At 26.7% G+C, this 22,016-nt stretch overlaps 1 protein-coding gene across 4 annotated transcripts in view; it reads right to left on the reverse strand.

Moving 5' to 3' along the window:
- Window positions 1–22,016, reverse strand: part of LOC107454467 (centrosome and spindle pole associated protein 1) — a 43,769-nt gene that overhangs the window by 1,672 nt on the left and 20,081 nt on the right. For all 4 annotated transcript variants that reach the window (XM_043041970.2, XM_043041965.2, XM_016071674.3 and 1 more), the window contains 12 exons: window positions 20,521–20,661; window positions 19,151–19,284; window positions 16,726–16,774; window positions 15,628–15,680; window positions 14,624–14,675; window positions 12,806–12,849; window positions 10,837–10,934; window positions 10,589–10,695; window positions 8,815–8,964; window positions 4,138–4,251; window positions 2,493–2,595; window positions 661–755 (listed from right to left, as the gene is read on the reverse strand). In XM_043041970.2, coding sequence (XP_042897904.1) covers window positions 661–755; window positions 2,493–2,595; window positions 4,138–4,251; window positions 8,815–8,964; window positions 10,589–10,695; window positions 10,837–10,934; window positions 12,806–12,849; window positions 14,624–14,675; window positions 15,628–15,680; window positions 16,726–16,774; window positions 19,151–19,284; window positions 20,521–20,661 — 1,140 coding nt within the window. The remainder of the gene's footprint in view (window positions 1–660; window positions 756–2,492; window positions 2,596–4,137; window positions 4,252–8,814; window positions 8,965–10,588; window positions 10,696–10,836; window positions 10,935–12,805; window positions 12,850–14,623; window positions 14,676–15,627; window positions 15,681–16,725; window positions 16,775–19,150; window positions 19,285–20,520; window positions 20,662–22,016) is intronic.

Below are 22,016 nucleotides of genomic sequence, written 5' to 3' on the forward strand. Positions count from 1 at the left end.
TATAAATCTTATAAATTTTTTTCTAACACTGCAAATATATTACTTAAACATATTTTTTTTTAATTGAATCCCTAGAAATGATTGAATTTGCCAATGTTACATTAAAAGCTTAATCATTGCTTCATCATTCTGTATAATATAGTTGATCCTGTGAGTTCAGATGCTTAGTCCTATTTACAAGTTCCAGACTAGGGTTGGCAAAAAACCAGGTTTTTTGGGGAAAAACCAAAAAACCATTTTTTGGTTTTTTCCCAAAAACCAAAACACAACCAGTTTTTTGGGAAAAAACCATGGTTTAAACCATGCCAACCATGTTCTAGACTACTATTACTTACACTCTACTATATACGACTATTTTCTGATGTCCCTAAACTAAGATGTTGGGTAGAATTAAATGGAAAAAAGTTTAAATTATATCAATCTTTTTTAAATAATGGCCTTTTTAAAAATTTCTTTTATTATTGAAAAGACAATATTCATAACCATTTATTATTAAATCTGTGTATCTGAGATAAAGAACGCACGTCTATATTTTACAAAATTAAGGTAATAGTACAAAATCTAAGAGGATATCTAAAAGAATGACTCAACTGATTTCCTTAAAAAAATTAAAGTTTGTGACATAGTGCCAATATTCAGAAATAAATGAAACTAACTTACCTTAATAGCTCTGTTTGAATTTTGCCGATCTTGCATTATCTTCTTTCTTATTTCTGCCAAAGAGCTAAATACATTTTCAGGTTTCACAGGAGGAACTGAATTCATAAAAAAAGATAAATAAATAAAAATTTAGTTATTCTTTCTTACTCTAAGTTCAGAAAATATCTAAAAAATACTGTAAAACTAGTTAGTACATAAGCTGAATTATTTTTAATAACAAAAAGAGCAATCAATTATAATTAGATAGTTTACTAATAGAGGTAATGTATTTATTTCTCTTCATGAAAAAAGAAATTAATTTTATTTTGAGGTATACTAAAAAAAAAAATTTTTTTTTTGCTATTGTCTATAATGCCTTAATTTAAAAACTAGTACTTAGTAGCTTTATCAAAAAGCTGCTAGAAGTGTTATTATTCAACTTACTTCAATTTAAATAATGACTCTAGAACTTCCAAAGACTAGATGTTTTTTAAAATAATTTTCAATAGTTACAAATGCATTAAAAGTTTTGATATTTTTCTGTTAAATAAAGGCAAGTTTATTCCATATTCGTTTCTTTTTTTTTGGAGGGGGGGTGTCTATTTTGTTTTGTTAACAAAAATATGTGAATAAATAATTAAATTTACTTGTGTCTAAATACTTAATGTTTATTTGGCTGTACAATTTTTCAAAATGAATAACTACAAACTAAGTAGCGTTTATTATAAAACTCAACTTAAAACCCTAACTTTTCATGCACATCTACTTAAAATTAAAAGAACTTTATTCAAGTAAAGCAAATTAGGTAGGGGTATATACTGATTGAATATTACTTTTAATGACACAAGAGTCAGATTCAGTTATACTGCAACAAAAGCTACTGTGCAATGAAATCAACCAATATTACAGAGTCAGGTGCAAAACCAAAATTAGACTAACAAGCAAATAAAAAGAAGTAATATTAAAAAAAAAATTACGTAAGGATCACCTGTGCTTACTAGAAAAAAGACAAGCACCCTGAAAAGTCAAAAGGCAACTAATTAAATTACATTTCGATTATCATTACAACCCCAGGTGGGCCTTGGCCTTCCCTAGAATATTATTCCACACAGTTCATTTTGTAGCCATATATTCCCTGATCCATATCCTGCTTGTTTTAAAATTTGTATTAATGGGATCAAAACATTGAAGTTTTGGATGTTCTCAACCACTCCTAACAATTAGTTTATGTTTGAAAATCTTATGTGTTAGTCCAGTTGTTTCTAAACTGCAAATGTACTAAGCAAACCTCAATCTATTTAAATTTTATTGCATCAATGTCCTTAGAAATTTTACAATTGTCTGTATTTGTTATCCTTTTGTAGAAGTCGCCCTACCTCTAGTTAATAAACAGGTTTAAAAAAAATTTGATACTCCTGGTTTATTAGTAGGAATGCAGTATTTTTAATAAACTTTAAAAAAATTCCAGATAATTTTTGAGCTATTTAAGAAAAAAAAATTTCAATAATAAAAAAAATATTTCGAAGGAACATAGAATGAAGATCATAAATATTTATTTTCTTCAAATTAAAACTTCAGGCTATAAAAGGTTAGAATGTACTGTTTCTTTCTCTTTTCACAACTGCCAGTTATTTAAGAGAAAAATACAAAATTTTAATACAATAATCTAATAACTTAGTGCATTATTTTGCATTTTATACTGCCAAATGATATATGATAAGTATTTTTATTTTTGATTAAGTAAAACATAATAGAGGTATTTTTTTGATAGATAACATATTTCCTTCAAAAGCTGAATTTACCATAATACCAATTTATGATTTATAGTGCAATGACTGAAAATAATCACTTACCTTCCCTCAATACTTCAGGTGAAGTAACTCTTTCAAAGATAATTTTAGAACGGACTGCAGGTATTGGAGGTGAAGACTTTCGATTTTCCACACTTCTATTTATCTGCAATGAAATCTAAAATATGGAAAACAATCTTCGGAAGGATCTTTTACAAAGACAAATAGATGTCAAAGTTTTAATTCACTAAAGTGTATCTAACTATTTAATTTACCAACTCCACACAAATTTTATTCAAATTTAAATTAGAAATTTATGTTTTGAATGTAATTTTTAAAAAAAGAAAACTTTTTTTTAATATACAGAAACCAGGGGAAACTTCTGAAGTGCAGTAAATTTTGCAGCCGTGCTTTAATGATTTTAAAACTTTTTCAGCTATTTTTCTTTCTTTTATTCTTTCAGCTGTACCTTTAATGGGGAAAAAATGAAAATTTTAAGTAAATGCTGCTGATGAGAAAAAAGATAAAATTTATAATTTATGATAAAAAAGTGAAAGAGGAATTTTAATCACATCAATATTTTCCTAAAATAAATTCAATTTCATTATAATAACTAAGATGTTAAGTTTTATCTTTCACATTTTAAATATTATATCAGAAGCTTTAATTTAAACCACATTGAAAACCCTTTTTAAAAAAAACTTTATACATAAAATGTCAAACTCAATGAAAACAATGTTTATTTTAAGAAAGGAATGGAAGATAGTTTTTTCACTTAACTACTAATGATTTTCAGTAAATCAAAATTTTACTGTGATTTGTAATAAATCGCTTGAATGCTGATTACAATGTGCAATTTTGAATTGCGTGAGAATAAATTGCGATGTGTGATTCTAAATTATGTGAATACAAATTGGGCTGCGTGACTTTTAATCATGTGAACACAAATGTAAAGCTTGTGCAAGATTCTTTTTTAATTGTTTGAATATGAATCTCGATGAGTGATTGTTAATTTGTGTGAACATGAATCACAGTTCGTAATTTTAAATTGCATGCATTTAAATTCCAATATGTGAATGAAGTGCAAATTTTTGGAAATACGAATTTTGGTGTGCAATTTTTAAGTTGCAAGAATACAAACTGTGATACAAATTACACGAATGTAATTTTAATTCATGCTCTCATAAATTGAAAAAAGTGTAAAAAAATTATTCGGGAATTCAGAAAGAACGGAAATTTTCTTTTTATTGAATTGGAAAAAAAAGAAGATAAAACTCATTTCTGAATTTTTATCTTTCTCAGCCACACATGCATTATTATCAATTATTTTGAAACTGTTAATAATCCTACTCTACTTCAAATCATAGCATAGTTTTGTCAAAATTTCAATCAGGATTCATTAATTATATTTTTTTTTTGTATAGCATCTTTTTTTTGTTTTGTTATTATAAGGTCTGTCTTGGTCTAAGTAACAAGGGTCATTTTAATAACTTCAATCCTCTACTGTAGTAGAAATATTGAAGAGCAATTAAATTCAGATTATTTAAAAAATATTAAATATTATTTTATTATTAAGAACATGGTATCACGCTGAAAAGCAGGTCTAATTTCAAGTTTTTTAAATATTAACTAAGCTCTGGGTATTCTCTTGGTCACTTACAAGTTAAGGGGGGGGGGGGAAACTATCATGCATAATTTAATTTTTTACATTTTCACTTGTTTGAGGTCTGCTTTCAACAGCTCTACTATTTTTGAGTTTTTGTTTCGTTTCTGCGTCTCTCCTCTGGAATTCTTCTAATTGTCGAAGTCTTTCCTGTTGCCTCTAAAACAAATAAAACGAATTAGAATGAATTGATTAAAATTTAACTATGTTAAAACCAAGTAAAGAAATTATAAATGTTAATCATTTTTAAGACATTTAGCAGGGGGAAGAAAAAAGTTATCAAGATTGCAATTTTGAAAATTATTATAATAGATTATTTAAGAGATTATTCTAATAGATCCTACTCAAAATGCCAGTATACAATGAAATTTCTGGGGAGCAGCCACCCTTTGTTAAACAAGAAATCAATCATTAAGAGAGGTAGTTGCTTCTAGAATTGTTAACATTTATAAAACGATAAACCCAACAATATTTTAAATTGATAATCGCATTTTGTATTTATAAAGAAAATAGAACATTAAAGATACTGTGATGCAGTGCCGTAGAGAGCTTAACTCGCGCCCGGGGCACAATACCTTTTTAGCGCCCCATAAGTAAAATATACTCGCAAAGTAATAAATAAATAAAGTCATAGGCTCAAGCTAGTCATTAAATTTGAGACAAAAAATCTAGTTGAGAAAACATGGCTAGATTTTGAAATGTATATGATCATCTAGAATTAGTTCAAAAGATACCTATTATTTATTTTACATATTTATAAAGAAATATTTTAAAAATACGCATTTTTAAAACAATAAAAAAGTAAATATTTATTATCTCTAAGGAAATACATATATTTAATAATATGATTATAATACATTAATAAAACTAATTACTATGTATAAATTTTCCGCTTTTGATGAAGCAAATTTATCAATATCAAAATTGATCATTTCAAATTCTTCTCTTTCCACACTTAAAAATACTAGGTCACTTAGGCGATCTTGTCCCATCGTTTATCGTAGATATGTCAAAATTAATTTTAATTTGCTGAATGACCATTCTCAGCTGGCAATTGATACTGAGATAGTCAGGAGTATTTGAAGTGCCACTCTCAGGTTTGGAAAAACATCTTCTCCATACGGGTTCATAAAAGTAAGAGATTTTAATGGAGTTTTAAGTTCAATTTCTTTTCTACTGCGGAGTAACATTTTGCAGTCACATACTTCGATAAAGAGTTCTATTCCATTGAAATCTGTATTATAAAATTCACCCAAATTTTAAAAAAAAATAATTCAATGTCGTTATCAACATTAATAAATTTTCAACATCTAGTAGAAATCCAAATTTGAAATTAAGGTCACTTAATTGTGTACATATTTCTTGTTGGATACGATCAAGAACACTTTTCATAACGCGAGAAATTTCACTTTCTGCGGAAAGACCGACATCTCTAGCCAATTCTCCGGGCATTTTGCGGCGTCTTCTTACACGTATTGTTGCATCAATATCCTATTTTTCACAAAGAGACTTCGCTTTTTCTATTGCCTCTTCACAGAGCTTGTCTCGAATTTCGGCTAGTTCAGTCGCTAATGATTCAAGATCATGGAACGCTTCTCTAAAATTCATTCTAGGATCTTGTAATCTGAGCTCCACACGATCATTCCTCCTTAAGATTTCATATCAGAAATGAATTAAAGTTATGAAACTAAAAGTTAGTATATTTTGCAACAGAATTGTAGCTTCACTTCTGGTGTCACTTATAGTGGTAGTGTCCTCTGCGAATTTTCCTTATAGTTCTACTATAATCGTTAGCCCATGGATGATAACGTTAACCGCTTGTATTCTGGCTCTCCATCGTGTTTCAGATTCATGTTTGACAGTCTTTGTTAAAGCATTGTTTTGTTGATTTCGAACTGTAGATGCCAGAAGATGGATGAATTCATTTTGAATCTGTGGTGACAAATATGAGACAGTTTTTAGAGTTTCTGTGGCATGTTTAAGATAATTTGCTAGTAGCGTATCAAACTGATCTACAAGTCTAAGTAAAGATAATAGGTTTCCTACATTCATACCATCTTGAAGTGCTAGTTTTTCAGCATGGCCACGTAGAGAAAGATTTTGTATAATTAAATACCTCATGCAAGCTAATATTCTTTGCATGAGGTATTTAATTATACAAAATCTTCCTCTACGCGGCCATGTAATATATTTCGCCACTGTTCTTTTTAAGACTGAATGTTTGCTTCTAATGATGCATCAATTCCCGTTCTACTTATTAATCTTCGTTCTGTTTCTTTCCAAGCCGTAAGTGTTTTTCGGTAGTTTTATCTTAATTTTCTACAGAGTTGATAAACTATCCTTTTTAGTTAAATTTAAAATTAAACTATGGTAGGTTGTTAAAATTAGCTTTAAGAGACGTCTTATTAATGTGATAGTTTTGACAAGCGTACAAAAAAGTTGCTGGTTTTAGGTTGTCTTCCAGATAAGCCATATTTACGGTAAATTAAGAGCTCTTTGTTTAATTGAGCACTGTTAACAAATTTTTTCATACCCTATTCACTGAATAATAGAATCGTCGAGTAGATGTAGTAAGTAATCTTATTTGTTTTATTACTAACCAAGAATGCCTTGAACTTGAAAGGTAGTAACACAGTGAAATATACACTATAATTTATGCTAACATTAAACTTATAACATTTCATTTTTATTCTAAGCAGAGCGCGATGACAATGACGCAAAACTGAAAAATACAGGCACAAAATAACTTAAGCGTTAATATTTCGGGTATTTACGTAATTTGTAGCGGAATTCCACAACCTGTCGCAAGTGTCACGGATATGTACAGTCACGGAAAAAAGTATCCGGAAAGTAACAAATAAAGAATCATTTATTTTTTGAAACAGATAATTCTCAGGCACACAAAAAATACGGCGTTTGTGTCCTTTCCTAGAAACAGCAAAACGCTGTATTTGTTGTGTGTCTGAGAAGTATCTATATTAAAAAATCGACAATCCTTTAGTTGTTATTTTCAGGATACTTTTTTCCGTCACTGTACATATAAGTACATTAGAGTGTTATTGTTATCGTTTTAAAATAACAAGCGTATGCTACTTTGCGTTTATAGAAATAAAAATAAATAGTGTTCTGAAAGAAAGAATGTTTGTACTTTGTACACTGTACAAACATACAAACACTTTATACACTGATGTTTGTACTTTGTACACTTCAAATATTTGGAGATAATATAAGTAACCACACAGCGTAGATGCTATAAGGAAGTGCTGACAGACACAGGTCGAGTCACTGTCATTAGAAAAGACGTGTCATTTCTATTATGAATATATTATTACAGTTTGATTAGTGTTCCTTTTTATTTACGAATTAACATTCATTATATTTCACTGGCACTAAATTTAAAATATATTTTCCAGAAATAAATTATAATAAAAAAAAAAATATCCAACAATTTTTTTTGTTTTGCTGACCATTTGGCGCCCCTCTGTGAGTAGCGCCCGGGGCATGATGCCCCCCCTTGCTCCCCTTTCGCTACGCCACTGCTGTGATGTTATTTATTAATTTATGCATACTAAAGGAGTTGTTTTACAATGATATTTTTCTAAATTTTATACAGTTTCAAGCTATAAAGATATTTAATAGAGTTCATTTTTTTCCTACCAGATCATCCTCTACTAGCACTTAGTATTAGTAAAATCCAATGTGTGAAAAACCTTTACTTTTGCGCATGTTTTTGCTTACCATACAGAAGAGGAAGACAAGAAATTTTATTAACAGGGTGGTGGTCAATATACATCAATCACTCATAGTGGTCTTTTCTTGGGTAAAAAAATTAATAAAAAGATTGTTGGAAGTGGTGGTTATAAAAGTTTTCCTGTATAATACCTTAATATATTGATGTATAAATAATGTTTCTCGTATAATTGATAAAAAAATAAATTGACAAAATTAACTGTAAAGAATTATAAAAAATTACAAATTCATTATTTAAAAGGCAGAAAATTTATAATATTATATATATAATTATTTGTCTAGTTATTTTAATAAATTGACGAAATATGGGCAACAAACGGAATAACATAGATGCATTAAACATTCGTGGTCAATATCTCTTCTGTTTTTTAAGAAGGAAAAAAAATCACATCTCTAGCAATTTGTGTTTCTTATTTTTTTACTATAAAATATTTATCTTCTGAATTACATTTAAAATTAGAAAGTTTTAATGAATTAAATGTGCAGTTTAAGGGAATAAGGACAATTAGTGACAATGTTGCATTAGTGACTAGACAATTAGTGACTAGAACTAAAAAATATTTAGTATGCATTAAAAAAAACATCAAATGATGTGGAAACTATATTTGATGAAAAATAAAAAAAATGAAGATTCGAGAAACTAAAAAAGACTAGAACCCCTAAATCACTAGTGCCCTTAAGAATCGTAAATCCTGTATTTATTAAAAATAGATAAATCCTATAAAGAATAGAAGGTAATGAAATTTAATATACATATAGGTGATATGTCCTATCTATATTAGTTAATCAAACCTGGTATATCTGATTTTTCTACTAAGTAAAAACAATAACAAATCTTTTTGTTTGTTCTCCTTTTTTAATATGCTTTTTATTTGCAAAAATTTTAAAAATCAAACTTTCTTTCAACAATTGAAAAAGAGAATATTTCAAAGTTAAAAAATTTGACAATATTTATGTTTGAATAATACTAACTTGTTCTTTAACATTATTGTTAGCTTTAAGCTCATTTTCATATTCCATCTGCATTTTCCGACGCTCTTCAGCAATTCTTTGAGCAATTTTGTTTTCCAATTCTTCAGCTTTTAGCTTCTCCAATTCAGCAAGACGTTTCCTTTCCTCTATCTAAAAATATCTAATTGTCATGATATGTAAAAATATGTATTCATCAAAGTTTTAAATTATAAAATTTTTACGAGAACAAAGTCATACGAGAACAAAGAAATAAATTTGTGTATATTAAGGAGCAGTGAGAATTTTTTTTCTTTGCTTACATGAAAGAAAAAATTAAAAAATACAGATATTGTCATTTTTTTCCATTTTCTTAACTTAAAAGTATATGCCCTAAACAGAATTACGAGAAGAAGAAAAAAAAACAGTACATCAACATATTAATTATGTAATGTTACTATATTTTAAAAAATGAAAGGAAAAAATTCAGTTTTATAAATATGCTTGTAGTTAGAAACATATGAAAGTTATTGCAAGTTTATTTTGAAAAAATTCACCGCTGACTAGTCCTTTAATTTCTGCTTCTGTCTTTTTTCATATATTTTATAAAGCATACATACAAAGCTTGCAATATATTCATAAAACTTATATATAATTTGCTATAATATAAAATAGTAAGCTTCAAATGGTCACCAGTTCTTTTGTAGATGATATATGATAACCTCTTTTTTTTAAAAAAGCAGTTCACAAAAAGTTTAAAAGATCTGCTAATCAATTAAACATTCAAGATTACAGTTCATTATTAGTATTCCATACATTTCTTATTTCAACTTTCCATTAGTTACAGAACAAATTGCAAGGTTTCTTCATTGACATAATAAACTGTAAGGAGTAAAACATTTTTCATTTTGTTTGTAATTTATAACTTACAAATTCTATAAAAAATTTTACTACAGCATTGCTGATAAAAGCTAGCTTTTGCTTAGTAGTAATTAAAAAAAATTTTTATTAGAATAATGGTTGAGTTTCTTTCTTTTTATTAAAAAAGAGAATTTTGATTTGGTAGGTAAGTTTTAAACAAAAAATTCTTAATTCTATACAGTAATCAGAATAAAATGAGGTATAGATCAAACTGCAAAATTTTTTTCACTTACAGGATAAATTGAAAGCAGTTAAACAATCTTCATTGTGTTTGTAATTTATAACTTTTAAATTCCATAAATCAAAATAAAATAATGAATGCTAGGTATCTTGATACTAAAAATTTATAATAAATACATAATTATTCAATCCCAATAATTATTATCTCTAATAAAAGTGAAAAATTAAATGACAAAACAGCTTATTTTTAACTTGATTTAACAATTTTACTCTTATTCCTTAGAAAATATCATTTCAAATGTATCAGATATGAATAGCATTTAAAAGCATTAACATTAGATTGAAAATCGAAAGATTATTTATGCAAATGTTATCTGTGATGAACTAGAAGTAACAAAAGGTAAAAAAAAATAGAATTAAAAATTATACCTTAGAAAGAGCTTGATTATAGTTAATTATTCCCACTTTAAAGAGGGAAAAAAAACATTTGGACTATGTTTTATTATGACAAAATCTGATGATGAAATAAATTTTTTATGGGAATTTAATTGATAAAAAAAAATTTACTCAAAAAATGTTGTTTCTTTCTATTGGAAAACAGCAAAATATGTTTGTATACTACCATGCTACTTTAAAAATTCTCAGAAATGCTTAAAAAATGGCTAAAAAAATATTTACTATACAAAGATTTGCATACTTGTTTGGCTAATTCTTCTCTGTAGGAAGATTTATTGCTGGAAGCTTGATTTTGCTGAAAAGAAGGAAATGATAACATTGGTGCAGAATCTCGAAACCCTCTAGCAGCTGAAAGAAAAAAAACTCAATTTAATTTAATGTCTACAGAAAGTATTTTAACATAATATTAGTGTAACAAAATCAATAATGGGACGTACGTAAGTAACGGATACATAATTTAATTTTTATTACATAGAAGTGGTTAATTACTTATTAAATTTCCAAATGAATCTCTTACTGGTTCACCTCCACCTCCAGTTCTGTGGAAATGATTTTCTTGACTACTTAAAGGACGGTGTGGTATATACCTAAACATGGAAGACAAACGTTTTCAACTTATTGATTACACAGAATATGTTGGTCTCAAATTAACAACAACAACAAAAATAATAAATTGTTAACAAACATAAAATGAAATGGACTAATTTTAATTTAAATATTTTTTAGTCAATGGAAGCTTCATTTGCTTTAAAAATGAAAAAAATGTTTCTTGTTGTAGTACTCAAATTAAGTTGCCTATTCACAAGACATGTGAATGATAAAAACAAAGAGATTCGTAAAACAAAGCCTGTCAATTAAAAAAAATGTGAAGGAAAATAATAGGGAGAATATCTAGAAAAAATCACGGTAGCCAAAAATCGATAGTGACAGCAAGAGGCAAATCAGGATCGAACACATTTTCATGCAGAATGTAGAGCTGGAGAAGAACTGATATAATTTATCCCTGCATAACACACGGAAAAGTATCATGCCCTCCTTGGCTTCTGCAGTTTTTCTTTTCTTCATGTTTTTTTTCTTCTTACAACTAATGTTACGTTTTTTATTACCAATATGTTTTATTTTCATCATTCATATGTTTTTTTTTCTTGAAAATTAACAACTTGTTGTGAGTGCTTTAAATTTGTTCATTTTTTTCCACTTTATCACTTTATTGTGAAGCAAATGATTCTGATTGACAATTACAGCATATGTTTGTTTAATTCTAAAGAAATATAAATATATATTCAGGGTGCGTAGCCAAATCTTTCAATAAAAAATAAGTACATTTTAAGTACTTTTTAAGCACTCAAAAGATATTTTTAAGCACTATATACATTAACAAAAAGCAAAATAATTTTCAAAGACTTTAGATTGATAAAATAACTAGTTTCTGACAAAGAACTTTTTTATTGATTATATTAGCCATTATAAAATGATCAAGAGATTTTTCAGTCCAATTTCAGAAGGTGGAAAAAGAAGCCTAAAATGGAGAACATCTTCCAAAATGCAGCAGAGTTGCACATGCAACAATCACACAATTACGCAGACTGCAACAATCACACAAAACCAAGCACAGTAGACGCACGTGTGGACAGACAAGTATTTCATCAAACATGTAAAATGATGGACGCTTTCATACGCTATGGACCGACAGTACATTGAATTAGATTGTGATTGAATGAATTGTGAAAACGTTGAATAGAATAATGTGAAAAGCAGGCTTTTGCATACTGCGTGGCGAAAATGGGCATGGTAAAGAAAAAAATCTCACTTTCGAAAAGGGAAAATTAAGCACTTTTTAAAAACATCCAATGAAAAAACCATCTTCAAGGGCTTTTAAAAAATGAAAATCAAAAATAAGCACTTTTCAAAAACGCTACGCACCACGATATTCAAAAGAAATATAAATATATAATGTATATAAAAAAACTAAGCAAAGTTGAGCAATCTTTTTATACAAAAAGCATGAAAAAGAAAAAGGAGAAAAGGAATACTAGTTCATAAAATGTTATAATAAAACATTTAAGTTTATAAAAACATAAAAATTTGATTTTTCTTAATTAAACTGAAAATTTAAAGACGTCATCCCTAATAAGAAATTCTACAATTTTAGACAATTAATTTTGCATTTAATTTGCCATTTAATAATTAAATTAATTAATTTAAGTCAATAACATTCAAGCAATTGAAAGAAATGCTGCTGGGTTTTGCAAAAATTCAAGATTCACTTACACATTTTATGCTGCAAAGTGCTACTTAAAAAAAACAGTACTGGACATATAACTATCAATTTATGACTTTTTATTGATTATTATAGAAATGGTATATTCCATACAAAATTTAGATTGCATAAATTAAAATTAATCAAATATGTATAAAATTGAAAGGTTTTTAATTAACAATTACTTATCTACTATACCTCCTTTCATAAGAGCCTGTATTATCATGGGTCAATGCAGAAACCTATTTGAAAAAGAAAACAATATTTAATAAAATAGCACAGTTACTTTCTAAAAAATTTTAATAAAAAAATTTTTACAAATAATTATTACACTCTAAATAATAACTCAAAATTATTCTTTTGAAAAACAACTATTATTGACTAGTCTAAATTTACTACATAAAAATGAAGGCTGTATTAAGAAAATGATAAAGAAAAATTAATAAGTTAAGCTATTATTATTAAATATATAGTATAAAATATTTTTATACGATCATTATGTATTATGAGCTTATTATGTATTGCATAAATATATTATAAAATATTTTACTTTAACCATAAATAACTAAACTTAAGTCAGTGTTATCATAGCTAATCATTTGACTCATAGACTATGTTAAAAAAAAGCAGCTTATTTTTTCTTATTTATCTATTTTTCCTTTACTTATGCCAAACAAAGAAAAGTAAGTTTAAGAAAAATGTTAAGTTTTTATTAAAATACAGATACATAATAAAAAATTGTAACAATAGCAATTTTTGAAAATGTTAAACTGCTACAGTAACATTTCCAACTTGCAAAACTGCAAAAGTCTGCAGTATATTTATCAAAAAAAATTTTTTTTTTCTATATGGGTGTTAATAGTTTTGAACAAAAGTTTCAAGCTGTTAACAAATTTATTACTTAAGATTTTAATTTCTGTGTGGTTCACTTATATAAGGTCACTTTTAAAAATTTGTCATTTGGTTTGTGGGTCATGATTTCTACATAGCTGGAAATTCCTTTTACAAATGACATTAAATTTTAGAAATAAATGTAAGACAGAATTAATTTCAGAAGCACTTAAAAGTTGCAATGATTATCAACAATCTCATAAAATGATGAAAAAAATAATAAATATAGGATTCTTTAAAAATATATTTAAGTGAAAAAATACAGATTAAGAAAACTTGAATTAAAATATATTGAAATCTTGCGAACACTTTTCCAGGGCGGATATCTCATGTTATGGATAATATTGAAAGTCTAAGGCAATCTTCTATGGGTAAATAATTATACACTTTCTCTTAGAGGTGGACACAATTTCCGGAAACGAAAAATACCTTATATCTTAAAATTGCTTTAAAATACCTTTGAAACTGACACAATATTTAAATATTTATTAAAATAACTTAATTAAAATTCAAAAATTTTAGTTAAGTGAAACTTTTTTTTTTATGTATAAATCAACGGAGAAAGGAAACAAACCAATTTCTGTTTAAGGGAAGATTAACATTTTGAAACTCACATTCCTTTATGGCTTCTTACTAATTTTTTACTTTTTTGTGAGTTCTTTATTGCATGATTGCATTGTGCATTACAACAACTATTGTTTTTCAAGGGCTGAATGAGATTGAATGATTTGCAAGAAGATATTGCTGTAACACCAGTTAAAATGCTAAATGAATTTCAAACAAATCTTAACAGATATAAGGAAACAAAACCAGTAAAAACAAATATTTTAGATCTTTCTTCCCTGTTGGATCAATTTGAAAAATATTAGTAATGTAAGTACAACCTATATAGATACTTGAACATTTTTGTTCTCAATTTTATTATGATTATTTTAAGTTTGAATTAATATTAATCCACTTCTTTATCTCTGTTCAGAATATGTATAGATTTAACGTTCATATTAATTTAGTTAAAAGAGTTTGCAGCTTTATATTTTTAGCATGTCCTTTGTCTAAGTAAACAACTTTTCTTAACAAGGTGTCTGTTATATTAAGGATTCACTATAATTATTTTGGTGTACTCACCTTTTTATTATCTTCTACAATTGGAGCTGAGGTAATTTTCACATTATTTTCCCTAAAAAAAAGTATTTGCCATACATAACAAAATACATAATATACGTTACTTAAGATACTCCATATACTTATATTTCGTTACGTATATTAAGTATTACATAACTTAATATACGTAAATAAATTACCTACAAACAAGCATGTATAAAGGAAATATAAATTTTAAAGAATCAAAGAATTTTTTAACATAACCAAGTTGTGGTATTCACTTATGTTTTTATAAAATACAAAATCTTAACAGCTATACCTTTTCACTGGTATTAACTTTATTATAATTTTGTCATTAATTCCTTGTTCAGAAAGCTATAATTTTTTTTAAATAAATTATATCAAAAATAAAATGAATAGACAATTATGATGGTAAAAAAAAATAAAATGAGTAGACATTAATTCATATTCAAAATATTTTTTTTCTTCCAATGCCCACCCGATTGACACTCCTCATTCAGTTATTAGTAGCGAAGATTGGTTGGCCACTCTATCAGCAGAACCATAATAGGAGGGTCAACGTTGCTTCCACAGTAAGAATAGATAGTACAGAGAATAAAAGTACATCCATGCCTTGCCCGGGATTCAAACCCAGGACCTATCTTATGCGACGACGTTATCTCCCTGGCTACTATACAATACAGTTGGCGTAAATAACAATATGAAACAAGGTAAAATATACTTAATAAAGGTTTTTCCAAATATTTAATATCTACTCAAAATTTCTTGTTCAGTGTTAACAATTTTTAAATGTTTTGAAAGTTATAACAAAATTAACTGTCGAAGAAATATTGAAGTACATAGAAGAAATCATAAATTTTTTTTTTCTTTATTTCATTATCAAAAAGTTTATTATTGCAAGGTTTTTCTTGATTAAAACCTTACCTTGTTTAATAACTTAAAATTTAAAACAAACAAGCATTCATAAATAAAATATAGAAGAAATAAAATAACAGTAACTAAAATACCTGAGAGGAATTTTTTCGGGTGTTTGTGGTATTTTTGGTACAGTAATTTTTTCCTGAAAAAAAAGTCAATAAATTAACAAAAATTATATTTTTATAAGCTCATTCTTATTGTTAGCAGAATAAAAAACATTAAATAATATTATAAAGTTAATTTCTTATAACTAAAAGTATGGCAACCAACTTATCACAATAAAAAATTTTTTTTATAGGTATCAAAACTTTTTATTTCTTATTACAAGTTAACTATTCTAGACATCTTGATTTTTACACACTTGTTAATTTATTTTTTTTCTGACAAAAAAAAACTAAATTTTTTATAGTCTGAAAAAATTTACTCTAACCAAGGAGGTATTCTATTCATCAATGCACAATAGACTCAAATGAGAAACAGAGGATGAGTAAACCTATTTTCTTTTATCCTTATTCTTTTGTTAGTATCAAGACTGCACTATATTAGATTGGATTTGGAAATGAAAGGATTAAATGCAAATATATGCAATTAAGTTTCATGTAGATGTAAATGCATTAAATGTTGACATATGTATTCAAGCTAATTTATTTTAAACCAGCAAAGTTTTGGATGATTATAATATTTATACCTTACTGTTAGATTTTATGCGATCAGAGTATTTATTGCTAAAGTGTCTAAATGAAATTTATAATTTTTAAATCAAAAACAAAATTAATCTGCAATAAAAATAATAAATTAAAATACGATATTAGTATAATGAAAAAAAAAAACTAATAAACTTAAAAGACAAATTTTTTATATGAATGACTTTTATATAATCAATGAAGGCTTTTATAATATATAGCAATTTACTAAGTACAACTAAGGGGGGGGGATAATACTACCTACTGATTTAAAAATATTTCAAAAATAGAGAAAATTTTACAGATAGTGTGGTTCTAACTGGGGAAAAAAATGCAGAAAGTCTATACTTTAAAAAAACATATTTTGAATTAAAATTTCCAAAAATGCTACTAATAATACTCCAGCTTGAATTTCACATGAAAGTTACTAACATTTTTTTAATAAATTGCCTTTTTTTATTTTTAATAAATGATTTAACAAAAACAAATCAACTACACACTTACACTATTAGCAACACCATTACTTAGACTTGGTTCTGCATGATGTATTTGCCTATATAATAGAAAAATAATTATGTAAGTTTGAAACACATTTATGAGCAAAAAAAAAAAAAAAAAAAAAAAAAAAAAAAAAAAAAAAAAAAAAANAAAAAAAAAAAAAAAAAACAGAAATTACTGTCTAAGGGTCATATGGCTATAAACTTGTCATGTCTTGTGTTTAACAAAACTTTTTAAAATTTTTTTAAAAACCTATTGAGTCAATTAAAAAAAATGTATTATTTGTATACATAAGTGGTTAGAATTAATGTACAAGATTTCAACAGCCGAAACGAGCTGACTTGACATACTTTTTATTAGATTTCAAAAGATCAACAGAAAAAGTTAATTGATAATTTTAAAACAAACTTTTATATAAAATAAAGTTTTAAAAAGAAGTGAATGTTTACCATTTTTTTTAAAAATTTTCACACTGTATTTTTCAATTTCTCTTTAAAAAATGCTCATCTCGTAAACTTAATATACACGAATATTTTTTCTTTAAAAACATTTTCACACTTTTATATAAATAAATAACTTCAATTTCCATCTTTACTAATTTCTTTTTTTGCATCTATCTCATCTTTTTACCTCTTAAAAATTCTCTCTCGTCACTCCGGAGAATCTTTTCGGCTGCCTTTAAAAAATGTAAACCCCTTAGAAATTAAAAACTAATCATCCTAGGCTAAGAGTAAGGACCCAATCAAAGGATAAAATAATTTGACCAATTTTAATTGTTGAAGGGGAAATCTTTGAGCCACCTACATTAATCAAAAACGTCTGACCGAAAGTGATTACTTGGTGTCTTTTAATTAAGACTTCTCTAACAGTAAAAAATAGACAGGAAATATTAAAGGGGTCAGTAATTCCTCTTCCAATAAAAACATCTGAACAAAAAGAATTGCTTGGAACCCTTCAATTAAGACTTTTCTAACAGTCAAGCAACATTAAAGGAATCATTAAATCCTGCCCCAATCAGGTTTTCTCCAAAAATAGGATAGGACTGGAAATCCGTTGAATCGTACAAACCTCTATCTTAAGTACAAAAAGGCAAACAGTTTATTAAAAAAAAAAACTATAATTGAATTAAATTAGAATATAAATTAAGTTATAACAAAACATGATATTGTAACAAGTAGAAGTGGCGCAGAATACATGCATCAAAAATTGTCTTATTTGGAATTTTAGGGTAAAAAAAAAATGTCATTTCAAAATTTATGAAATATTACATATGATTAACTAAAAAATCACTCTCAGTATTTAATGACACACTTTAAAAAAAGGCTATTAAATTAATCAATAAGAAGTAAATTTCTGTTTACTTTTATTTTCTGTATTTTCACAAAGAAAAAATAAGTCGAATTTTCATTAAGAAACAACTTTTATGTAAAAGTGGAAAAACTGCATACTCTTAAATGGTTATCAAAAAATTTTAGAATTGAAAAAGGATTCTAACTATCTATAATTTGTATTAGACCATAGGGGAAACTACAGTATGTAACATTGCACTAAAGAAGTATTTTATTATTTTTATTTTATAACCGTCATTAAACAGCCGACCCAATTTTATGTAACTAAAGAACTATAGTAATTAGCTACTATTGTTGTTGCCATATGCCATTAAGACAAAGGGGGTAAGCTTCTTCTTGTTTTCCAGTTGCGCCATTTATGGCCAAGAATTTGACTTCTTCCACTTACATTTGTCACAGCTAGTTTATAGATTAGACACATTCATACATCCACAGATTGTAATTCAAACTTGAACCAGAAAAAGATTAATTTCCGATTCAATATCCGCAGAAGTATGATTTGATATGTAAATAAAGAGGACTTGGTGACCCAACAGATTTAACGCGCACCAGTCACAATTTACATCACAGGGAGTCTTCAAAAAGTGAAAATCGAACTCATGACCTCTTGGGCATGTGCCCAACGCCCTACAAACCAGGCTATCCCGGATCTAGTAACTAACTATTACCACCTGTGATTGAAATTGTTACAGAATAAAATAATACATGTGAATTAAACATGGGTTTTATATAAACAAAACTGGAAGCAAAACAAAGATTTGACAAATCACAAATTTTAGATACGAAAAAGAAACCTCTAGTTCACATTAAAGCAATGTAAGTTTCAAAAAAAGTTCAAACAAATAAAAAACATTAAAAATCATCCTTATAATAAAGAAGTTTTTAAAAGGATAACATACATTTCCTCTGGTATTGTTGATGAATAAAAAAAGATGGTCAGATATCAACAAATGTAGTTGTAATCAAGTTCAATTTATTACAATACACATTTTTTACTAAGGAATATAAAAACGTTTCTTTTTTCAAAATTAACAATTCTAACTACAATATAAAATTTCCCTTAAATATAGCAAATAGATTACCTAAATTTAAGTTCTTCTTCTCGTCGTTTAGCTAAAATAGTTTCATAATCAACAGACTCCATTACAGACCTTGGAGTTACAGTAGTGCTCATCTCTTCATAAGTTTGATGTTTTTTTTGTAATTCACGTTCTTTCTAAAAAAAAATTTTTTTATTCAGTCCTTACTTAGCAATTAAAAAATTTTACACATCGCTTCAAATTTAATTGAGAGCATTGGTGCAATATCATGATAAGCCACATTTGTTAAAATATTCAGAACTTATTCTATTCTTCCTATACTATTCTTACATATTCTTTTTGGCACAAAATACCATTAACAGTAAGGAAATTTATGTTTATGTGCTGCCATCTAATGAAAATTTTTAAGTACATTTCTATAAACAATAATAAGGAACAGTTTGATATTATTTTGGAAACATAACTACATAGCCCCAAGCCCGCCAATTATTAAGTAAATTCATTGTCTTTCTACAAGTTCACAATTTTACTGAAAGGGCCTTATAACTATAAACTGATGTAGTCCTAATATGTACTTATTTTTCTGGTGATTTAATACAAATTTGCACAAAATTACACAATTTAAATTAGTACTTTGCTCACAATATTAAAAAATACTCAATTTTATCAAATCATTGCTTTCAATTTCTTAGACATCATATTCTTTAGAATAAGAAAAATAACAAAAGAAAATTTAAAATTTTATTTATACTCCAGAGAATTAGCTCCAAAAATTCAAAAATTTACTTTAAAAAAACATGTCTTGTTTAATTGAAATAGCATTTTGATGAAAACACTTTTTTTCACCATAGTCAAACTATTCACACAAAATTTAAAATAATGATACTGCTTTCCTAAAAATACTAATTAATTACAGATAATAAAAGTAAAAACTATCCTCTTCTCCATTATATTAATTTGATTATGCACTTTAAATAGCATACCGTTCCAACCCGTAACTTCTATTTTTATTAACTTATCATGTCAGTAAAATTAATATCTTACAATTAAAATTTTAATTACTTTCTGATTGATAAATATATAAAAATCTTTATTGCAACTTTTGTCTGAAGGACAATTGAAAGTTCAATCATTTTCTGACAGCCAGAAGCAGAATTTAACTTAATTTTCATGCTTTGTTAAATTTATAGTCAATCAAAATTTCAACAATTTTCCAATTAGGAGGGCTCACTGGAGTTCTTTGCCTGAAGCTAATGCAAGTCCCAATTGTTTCCTAAGCAATGCAAGAAAAAAAAAACAGAAAATAAATGGGAAATTAATCTTGTTTATAGTCTCTTAAAGCTTCTTATAATACCTTTGTTGGAATTAAAATCTAAAGAAATTGCAAAAAAATTCGTAGTAAATGGTCTTACTTTTTCCAAATAAGCATTATACTCGGCTCTTCGTTCAGCAGCAAGTTTTTTTGATTTTTCTTCTCTATCTTCTCCCAGCAAAAAACCATTATTATTTGATTCTTCTTTAAAAAGGGAATCAAGTACACTATGATTTGGCAACTAGAAAAAAATTTTTATTTTCGTAATAATTCATGTAATAGAAAAAACCTACATTAATAACCAATCATATTTTTTAAAATAAGAACTGGAAAAAAAATCATTTTTAATTCTTTATTTAATTCTTTGCATGGCTCATCCATGTCCATGCCAAGAATGTCATTTTATTCCAGAGATAAAATATTTCGTTTGGAAATAGGTCTACACAAAGACTTAAAAGCTGAGCTTTATAAAAATTTTTTTATCAGAAATATAACCAGGAATTATCGATATTTTTCGATACATCGCTTTACTTTTCCAATTAAACGAATTTACGACTTTTTTTATCGGTTAATATTCTAATTACTTTCTTGAAATTAATCAACATTATAATTATGAACATCGATAATTATCATTTTTGATAATGATAGCGATATTATATTCTATATTACCATTGCCGATAATTCTTTACGATATTATCAAATATTATTATTATCATTAATTATAATACTTTATTATTTCGATATTTAAAATTATCGTTATTAATCGCGTAATAATCGCTGTCGTTAATTATATCTGTGATATTTATCAAAAACATGTCATTTACGATACATTAAGGAAATTTTTAAAAAAATCATTTAAGCAATGTTTAAAAGTTATCGATATTTTACCATTTATCGATATATTATATATTATCGCGATAATATCGAATTTACTATCATTTTATTAATAATATTAGCGACATTATCGTATTCGATATTTATAGTTGTTCATATTGATCACGAAATAATCGTTGGCAATAAGTATCAAACGTTTGATATTCATCTTAAAACAAGTTATTCACAATGTGTTGAGAGATGCAGTTCTTAAAATATCGTTATTGCGATGCAAAAAATACCCAGTAAATTAAGATTCATCTATATACTGTCCAGTTCTAAACTGCTTGATCCATTAATTTCTTCAACTTTTCTTTTGAGTTTACACAGTATTTTTGTTTGTGATATTCATGGACTATTAGAATCGAGTAGATATATTCTTTAGTTAATGTTCCAGATATTCTGTTTCCTACACTTTTATTCAATCCAAAATCTAAAATACGTCAGCTCTTTTAAGCAGCAAACAGTTTCGATTTAATGATAGACAATTGGTAACTCTTAAAGCTTATTAATTAAGATACAACTATGTATCACCATCTGGTAACTCTTAAAGCTCATGATCCAAAGAAACTCTGAAGACATTTCCTTGTTATCTTGAAATTAATTTATATGAACGTTTAACACTATAACAAATGCTTAACAAAATCGCACAAAACTTCAGAAATCGATGTTTAAAAAAAATGGGATCAATAAGTTGTAAGAGTAATGTGTTTTCGTCCCGAT

The sequence above is a fragment of the Parasteatoda tepidariorum genome, chromosome 2, assembly GCF_043381705.1.
Source record: "Parasteatoda tepidariorum isolate YZ-2023 chromosome 2, CAS_Ptep_4.0, whole genome shotgun sequence".
Classification (NCBI taxonomy): Eukaryota; Metazoa; Arthropoda; class Arachnida; order Araneae; family Theridiidae; genus Parasteatoda; species Parasteatoda tepidariorum.